Source organism: Pteropus medius, unplaced genomic scaffold, assembly GCF_902729225.1.
Source record: "Pteropus medius unplaced genomic scaffold, Ma_sr-lr_union100, whole genome shotgun sequence".
Classification (NCBI taxonomy): domain Eukaryota; kingdom Metazoa; phylum Chordata; class Mammalia; order Chiroptera; family Pteropodidae; genus Pteropus; species Pteropus medius.
The window spans coordinates 9,078,123-9,087,131 of record NW_024342473.1 but is presented as its reverse complement, the minus strand read 5'-3'; the positions used below and the strand labels follow the sequence as shown (position 1 = coordinate 9,087,131).

The 9,009-nt window shown below is 41.0% G+C and overlaps 1 protein-coding gene across 1 annotated transcript in view; it reads right to left on the bottom strand.

Moving 5' to 3' along the window:
- Positions 1-228: 228 nt before the first annotated feature.
- The window catches only part of PYGL (glycogen phosphorylase L), a 34,855-nt gene continuing 26,074 nt past the window's right edge, over positions 229-9,009 (bottom strand). Inside the window, exons 10-20 of the mRNA XM_039865137.1 lie at positions 8,858-9,004; positions 8,354-8,517; positions 7,769-7,883; positions 7,090-7,191; positions 6,815-6,962; positions 6,637-6,695; positions 6,390-6,531; positions 4,802-5,009; positions 3,761-3,895; positions 3,248-3,314; positions 229-573 (exon numbers count right to left, since the gene is read on the bottom strand). Coding sequence (XP_039721071.1) covers positions 397-573; positions 3,248-3,314; positions 3,761-3,895; positions 4,802-5,009; positions 6,390-6,531; positions 6,637-6,695; positions 6,815-6,962; positions 7,090-7,191; positions 7,769-7,883; positions 8,354-8,517; positions 8,858-9,004 — 1,464 coding nt within the window. The 3' untranslated portion in view covers positions 229-396. The remainder of the gene's footprint in view (positions 574-3,247; positions 3,315-3,760; positions 3,896-4,801; positions 5,010-6,389; positions 6,532-6,636; positions 6,696-6,814; positions 6,963-7,089; positions 7,192-7,768; positions 7,884-8,353; positions 8,518-8,857; positions 9,005-9,009) is intronic.

The following is a 9,009-nucleotide window of genomic DNA, read 5'->3' as shown; positions in this document are numbered from 1 at the left end:
AATGTATAGTTACCAAATATCCTGGATATTTGTGAATAAGGTGGTCTTTGGTTTGGACTTAGCAGTGTAAGAAAGGTGCCCCAATGTAGTTAAGTAATTTGCATTTTAGTTTAGTTAATTAAATGACATTTAAAAATTCCAAGCAGTTTTCTAGCTTTCTGAATGGTATCGAGGAGAGTCCTAGCACGCTACTTAATTTGTCTCAAATAACACGTTTTGGTACTCATGTAGCTTCTGGAAATTGACACTTTATTTTTTTAGCCCTAATATAGTTACACATTTTTCCCTCCCAATTCCCAGAGATACTTAACTAGATTATTAGCTAACAAAACAAAAAATGTTGCAAATATGTTCAAGTCCAATAAGAAGATATTTTTCCTAGAGATTTTTTACAGCTTACTTTCCATTGGCCTTGTACACCCCATTACTAGATTCATTGGATAAGGAAATCTTTAGATCTGAAGGCTCCATGTTCCAGATGTCTCTGGCATATTCCTTAATTGTTCGGTCGCTGGAGAATTTGCCCGAGGCAGCTATGTTTTTGAGTACCATTGTGTTCCAGGCTTTTGGATTCTGTAAACAACACAGGAATATAAGGCCTACGACCGGAGCTTTATGACAAACATCAAGCCAAACATATCCAAGCACATTTCATGGAGAAAATGACCAGAGTAAAATGTAGTGAATCACAAATACATTTGTTTCACAGTTGAGAGCTAAATAGGGCAGACTGTGCTTTTCTCCTATTTAGAGTATATCTGTCTCTTAAGAATGAAAAATTATTTTTTATTTTCACAGAAACCATGGACATAAATTATATAATCGATAGTTTTTGCTATAGTTACAATATTTTGGCATGTAAGCCAAATTTCCCATGCTTTATTTTGAAGGAAGACACCTTCCTTTAAACTACAGGGGAAGGGAAGGGACTAACATTCATTATCTGCTAGATGCCATGTCAGGATATTTAACCTGTGACTCTCAGAGTTTGAAAAACACTAATCAAGAATGTTAGCTCTCAGGCAAACCATCCAATGAGAGACTTTATGGACCTACTTCTCTTTTCTTGCTCTTTCTGAAGGTAGATGCCCCAGAAGGTTTATACTGAATCCCAAATACTCCAATGGAGTTTCAAAACAAGATCAATTAAGGCTTTATCCTTAACAAAATATTGTACTATCCAAATCTCATAATTTTATGTAAAAGAATATAAGAAATGATTTATTTCACAGCCTCATGATTTTGTAAAGAACTCTTAACAGTTCACTGGAAATGACCAGAACATTATTCAAAACCAATAGCAATGCATTGTAAGCATTTAACAGAAAAACTGAAACTACCATCATTCGTTAAGGTACTGCAGAACAGAATCTGAAATCAGTTTATTCAGATTCTGGAAACTTGCTAAAATAAGAGAATAAAAGCTTCCCCTCTGCACTTTCTTTAACTATTTATTTAAATGTTGTTAATGACTAGACTTCCCAACCACGTGGGATTGTTTTCTAAGCCTCGACAATACAATTATTGTTAAGAGTTAGAACTGCAATTTGCACTAATGAACAAGAAAGACTGAACCAGATGCTTGGCTTCAGATGGGCGCCCTTTGGATGGAGGCCATCATTTTAACAGAAGAGACCCATTGTACAAATCCAACATTCACATGTGCGCTTGCCTGTGCTCAGAGATTTTCCTTTCCTACTGTTTCATTTCTATTTCTTTTCTCCTGTAGCCTTTCTACATACAAGCATGGGTTGAAACCAAGAGAAAAGAGCTAGAGGTGGCCATTTTCTTTCCTCTGTCTTTGTGCTCTTGCAGGCTGTATGTGGCTGCTCTCTCCAGGACTCAGGAAGCAGGGACTCAGCCCCTCCACTTAACCGTAGTACTGCCTCTCCTTGCTTAACTTGAATTTACTCTGGTCTGTACATTTTTGGCGGACTGGATATGGCTCTACTAGAAAATAAGAGCTGCGAAGCAGCACGGGCCTTGAATGACCCTAGTTTTGAACCTCGGTGGGATACCTGAGATGACTTTAGGAACCACCCTGTTACCTACTTTGGGAAAGGAAAGAAGAAACGTTAGTGAAGTATGTTTCTGTTCGAAGTAGTTACTGATGTGTCCAAAGGGCAGGAGGTGGTGATTTTATGGAACCCTGCAGTTCTGCTGTATAATAGTTTTCTAGTTGGAGGGAAAAATGGAGACTATGTGGGCAAGGGCAACCATGCCCAGAAGGCTCAAGGACACTGACCTCAAGAGACCCACTCTGGAGTCTTGGCACAGAGCCAACCTCTTCCAGCATCTATTCTTCTGTGGTGTCTGCAATTCACTAAAAGTCTTCTATCAGAGATAATCAACCTTTCCGTGTGTTTACTAAATGCATAGAGGGCTGCATTTAGTAAATGATTGAGATGTATAACTCTGCATGTGAAAAGTTACTCACATAACTCTGGCCTTTTTCTTTTCTTGTTTTGGTATAGTCTTTTTTATTCCTTTCCTTTTTTTTCTTTCTTTTTGAATCCAAACATGAAACATCCCTTCTTTTTATACACTTATAGTCTATTCATATAGCCCCATTCCATGGGTAGTTGAGAAGAGGTACTTAATTTTGCAATTTTCAAAGACTAGGGGTCAGTCTTTATCCCAATAAACTAAGGCTCAGCCTTAGAATCATTTTAGCAGGTTTTTCCAACACTGGTGGTGACCCCGCCCGCTACTGGGTTAGGATCTCTCAGAGAGGGGCTGGCACCTGTATGTATTTTTAAAAAGCTGCCTTAGTGATTCCGATGTACACTAAACAGGCTCCTTGAGATGAGGGAAGGAGGGGCCTTGACTTTGTCTAGGCTGGGGTCTCAGTGCCCAGCACAGTGCCTGACATGGAAAAGGCCCCAATGACTCTCTCTTGAATAAATGACTGAGTAAACTGAGTATTTAATTTGGATTTAAACCCTTAAGTTTTCAGGATATGCCTGCTACATGGTAGGTGCTCAATGAGTATCAAATTATTTGTGATTTTTTAATTCGGATTTTAAAAAATTTACAAGTGCTACTGAACTGTCAAATTGGGATTTGAACTCTGCCTGAACTTGGGAAAAATCAAGTTTTGATTTTTGAATAACCTAGACAGTTGCCTCGCTTCCCTTTTTTGATTGGTGAGTGGGGCCCTTTTTATTTAAATTCAATAAAAAGAAACAGAAGTTTTAATTAAGTATAATAAACTGGTTTCCTTTATAAGTCTCGGCAACGTACTCACCATGTAGAGTTGACTGACTTTTTCTTGACACTCGACATAGGCTTCATAGTCTGCAAACACTTTAAACCTATGTGTGTGAGAGAGAGATTGGAAGGAAAACAAAACAAAACAAAACAAAAAACGTAATTAACAGATAAGAGCTAAGGTTCCATTAAAAATTCTCCTTTGCTTAACATCAGGCATGGCTGGTTCACCAAACTCATATTTCTATTCACGAGAATTTTAAATAGCCCTCAACCTTTCTATGGTTCTTCCACACAAGAATGTCATCAAATGGATGCATCCGAAAGCTAGGTACACCAGTGGGAGGAGAAAAAGAATATAAGATTTGTAGATTTTATTCTTAAAGCTTCCTAGCATTGCTAGTGGAGAATATTTCATTTTTCTTTCTAAACCTAGGTTAGTTTATCAAATCACAGATCTATGCGAATCTACATAGTTGGGTTGTAGCTGGCTTAAGATGTCCCTGTCCCTTTTTCATGGCCCAAATAATATCTTCTTGGGGGAACTCACCTATCATGATAAAACAGCATGTTGATTAAGTCTTTGAAGAGGTCAGGCTGCTTGGGAGAATAGAAACCATTGTCAATTTGATCAATGGCCAGCTTCAGCTCTGGAAGTGCCTCGTAATATTCTTTTGCCTCGTACCTGTGGGGTAGGGGTGTGGGTGTGGGTGCAATAAGAAAAAGGTTCTGTTAGTCTTTGTGATTAACAGCACACTAGATACCACATTAGCTGTGAAAAACGCATTCAGAAATATTAGCATTTATAGAAGTCATTGTAAAGCTCAATATAGGTATAAATAATATCTGACTAGATCCTGAAAATTTTTCCCATTAAATTTGATTAGTTCTTTGTAACTGAAGACATTAAGGACAGTAGATAATAAAAATTCTAGTCACAGACCAATAGTCTATTCTGGTAAAATATAATTTTCATTTCAAAGCAGACTTTACAGCTCTATACAAGCATTGTGTTAAGGGAACCATTTGCCTTTTGGACCCCCAAATTTGTTGCTGAGTAAAAATTTACTTCCAAAACTCAGGAAGTGTATCTGACACCCTCCAAATTTTGTGATCCCTATAATTCCTTTGGTCAGCACTCTTTATTTCTTATTTGAATCCAGGTTAATCAACTTATTCAGAAATTAAGTGAAATGAGTATTCCTGGGTGCTTCTGTACATCCATACCTATCCTCTCCCACATTTCAGTCCCTCTCTTTGCAATTTTAAAGGGATACTAAATGCTTTAAATTATATGCAAAAACTTCAATTAGAAACTGGATCATCTTTTGATCAAAGTAAAAATCACAGATGTGGAAAAGTGACTAGCTCATCAGGCCAGCTCTATAATGGCTGATAACACAGAGCGATAACCCCATGCACCTGGGTCCAAGTTGCCTTTTCTCTTCACTTGCTGGGTTTAATAAGACTAATCTGTGGCCAGGAGGCTCCCCAGATTCATGGGAATGTTCTGCTGCCACATTTCACGTGACTCCACCTTGATGGGATGCCTGGGTAGGCAGGTACCCTCCTGGGAGAGCTGTTCTCTCACCCTTTCTTGTCCAAAGCAGCCACGTCATTTACTCTCATGCCAAAAATGAACAGGTTCTCTTCCCCGGCTTCCTCTGCCATTTCCACGTTGGCCCCATCCATGGTCCCGATAGTTAGGGCCCCATTCAGCATGAACTTCATATTGCCTGTCCCTGAGGCTTCGGTGCCTGCAGTAGAAATCTGCTCCGACAGATCGGTGGCTGGAATGACTGCACAGGCAGGCGTGTTAAAATGAGTGATTCTGTCCCTCTAGATCTGCATATATTGTAGCCGAGCACTTATCTAGCTGGCCTGTTTTGATTACTGAAGTAGTACTTGTCATCAAGATAAACATTCACTCTTCTTTTTGTCCATTTCTGATGTGCTATCTTGGTGGTTATGGCCACAGTGCTAAATAACTATATGCTTATACTACTCTCTCTTGTTTTATAAACTTTAAAGAGCATCAACTGCCTTTGTTATAAAAGTTGACACTACATTTCTCTTCTCCTCTTTCTTCCTTCCAGTTTTTGTTATAGTTTGATTTTTAGTTCTTCCACTTCTAACTATGAAATTAAATATATTGAAAATTCTCTTTCTTGATTTTTAAAATTCAGAGTCTTTCCTGGCTCTTCTTTTGCAGTCTGAGGGGACTGAATTGTCTATGTTCCTTGCACTTTCACTGCAGGGAAACTAGCCGCATGCAGTTGAAGTGTGTCTCGGAATAGACACCAAGCCTCTGACCTTTCAGCCTGATTTACACACAAATTAGTGCTGCTTGCAGCCTCCCACCCTCTTCCCTTTGACTACAAAGGTCAGGACAAATTCTCTGCTTTACTCTGACAGCTCGCTTGTGGATTACATAAATCTTCATTTGCATCCATAGGAATCTAGCTCTTTTTCCTTCATGCAGACAGTTCTTAAACAGTAACATCAGAGGACCCAAAAACACCTCAAAGAGAGAAAGGTCCCTTTTTGATTTGGGAAACAGGTGAATACACAGTTGGCATTGGCACAGGGATGGGGCTCTGTGAGCATGGGATGAAAATAAGCAAAGGTCACAATGGTAGAGAAAGGGACGATGGCTTCTTGCCAGTCTGGCTGTCCCCACGTGGGAACTCCATGCTTGATCTCAGAGTGCCCATCTGAGGCACATCTAAGCCTTGTGCTCCGGAAGCCTGACTTCATCCTCATTTCCTGTTGCCACATGAACAAATGACAGCTCTTACTTCCACAGAGTGACCAGAGGAATATCTGGGGACTAGGGAATTGGTGTTCTATTGCAAAACTGGGGCTGGGAGCTGAAGACCTTTTTTTTCTTTTGTAGAGCACAGTCTGTACCAAAACCTCAGAGCCACTCTCCAGTCTCACTCTCTTAGAGGAAAATGTGCTGGCAAATGTAATCTGTGATATTGACTCTGGGGACAGCAATCTCATTGTCAGCTGGGTCACCCTAAAAGCTCTTAGCTGAGGTCCTTATGCTGCCCAGCAGTGACACCTTCTATCCCAAGTTACTGGCTCCCTGAGTTCAGCCGTCCCATTTTTCCATATTGTGTAATCCCTCCCTAGAATTTGACCTGGCCGCATGTGGTTTGTGGTGAGAGCACTACCTCTTTCAGCAAGAGACACTCTGTAGTTCTCCAAGAAGATGACTTTCAACTTGTTTCCAACCATGGGGTCATTATTCACCACATCCGCCACTGAAGTGATCAGCTTTATGATCAGTTTGGCCATGTGATATCCTGGGGCAGCCTTGGGGAAGAGTGTCAAACACAATGACAGAATGTAGGCATGATGAAGCAGAAAACTGGCAAGAGATTAGAGCCCCCAAGTCCCCACTGAATAGACTCAACTTACTTTACCACCAATTATAACTGTTCTGGGCACAAATAACTTCTTAGGGTCTTTCTTAATACCTAAAAAAGATGGAGAAGTGGATGGAACAGAGGATGGCTGATGCCTGGGGTGGCGAGATCTGCACCCAGAGTGCTGCTTCCACCTCCAGGGGGCGTTGGTGGCTACAGGGCTGACTCACGGTTGTACATTGTGATCACATGCAGGCAGTTCAAAAGCTGTCGCTTATACTCGTGGATCCTCTTCACATGCACGTCAAACATGGATGATGGGTTGATCTTCACTTTGTACTCCTTCTCCAGAAACTGAGAAAACTTCAGCTTGTTCTCCTGTTGAGACAGGGCACGGGGCCAGAGCTCTTTTGACTTAGAAGCATTGGGTGGTCTGTTTTTAAAAAGTGGAGCATAAACCCTCAATGAAAGTGCTGCGGAAAGGATCCACACAGAGAAGCCTCACCTGCTTCACGTTGGAAATTTCCCGGAGGAAGACATCATCACCCAGGAAGCTGTGTAACTTTGTCAGCTGGCTCAAGTCTTTCACGTAGTCTTCCCCAATTTTCTTTTAGTTTAAAGGAAGAGGTAATTTTAATCAGGGATGGCAATCAAGCCCAAATGATCAGTTTTTGTCACTCTGTGGCAAGTGCTTGTGCTCACCTACAACAGGATAGCTCACCTACCACACAGTACACAGAATGGCTTTATTCACAGAAGAGGCTAGAATCGCTATGGGGGAAGAACACTTTGCTGTTATCTTAAATGTAGTTTCAGTGGTAGTAAGTGTTAAAAACAGGACATCTACGTAAAGAAGGTGACAAAGAATCCAGGTTCCACTAGTTATTTATCTGACCTTTGTTATCCTCTTTACTAAATAGGGTTACCATGTTCCATTTATGTGTCTTATGAGTACTGTTAGTCAGGACCAGGTATATAATTTGTGGGACCGCTTGATCAAATACTAAAAATTTCATGGTGGCTACATCAGAGAATTAAATCAAGCACAGAGCCTTGTGGGGCTGCACAAGTCACATGCTGATGAAGCTGACCCTGCTGCAGATAGGATCTGCAAATTGTAAGTGCATTCATATGCCTCCTGCATTCCAGTCAGGCTTCCCTGCCTCTCCGCCCTTCTGAGTTACCTCTGCTATTAACTCTGCAAGCCCAGGGTTGCAGAGTAAGAGCCAGCGCCTTGGAGTGATCCCATTGGTTTTATTCTGAAACTTGTCTGGTTCTAGCTCACTGAAGTCCTTGAATCTGGAGATAGAAGAGACACACCACTGAATTTGGCTGAAACGGCAGGTTCCTACATGAATTAAGTTCAGAGTTACATTCAAGAAGCCAAGTGTAGGTTTAGAAACATTAAATAAAGGTGGAAGGAGGGGCTGACAGCAGCTACAGCTGTCCTTCTAAATAGAAATCCATTTGCAATTCAAAGTAGTTACAAGAAAAATTCCAAATGTAATCACCTCCATATGATTTCCTGGCACTGACATATGTACCAGACTTTTCAGCAGAATAGTTTTTTTTTGCTCCTAAGTCTAGAATTAAGATGGTTCAGAGAGAAAGGCTTTTTCTTTTTCAAGAGAAGCGTACTTTGTATAGAAGAAAATACTTTTAAATATTTTGATGGGACCTTGCCTCATCTCCAAAGCAACCCTGTGTATACCAGCACCATCCCGTAATGGAGCAATGCTAGACCCACAACCACAGAAAGGAAAGCTCACACTTGGGTCTTCACAATGTCTGAGTGGATTTTAGCCACGCCATTCACAGCATGGGAGCCCACAATGCAAAGATGAGCCATGTTGATCCTTTTGCCTCCTTCCTCTTCTACCAGAGACATCCTTCTCAGACGGTCGACATCTTTAGGAAACAAGGCCACGATTTTCTAGCCAAAGGATGAGAAAGAACTTACTGGTAACTTTCAAAGTTTAAAGCAACACTGGGATAATGCTGTTCACTTTCCAAGCAGAATCTTTGATGGAGTGAATATAAAACTTCCCCCCACCCCCACGGAGAGGTTGGGTTAGCCTTAGGGAGATGCCATCTTCTATTGTAGTATTTTCAAAAAGGTGTCTAACATAGTCCCACCCGACTTGGATACTTTTGATGTATCAATGATTGAAAGACGGTTGGGCCTCAAGTTTGGTAAGAGGGAACATCGTGGCCACCCTTAACATCTCAAAATCGCATTCTCAAAAGGAGTAGAATCTCTCAAAATGACTTACATCTAAATGCTTCTGATTTATCTCATAAATAATTTGCAAATGTCGAGGAAGCAACTTCTCCACCAGCTCTACAGGCCAGCGCTCCAGGGCTTCTGGGAGCACTGTGTGGTTGGTGTAAGCGAAGGTCTTCTGGGTAATTTCCCACGCCTGAG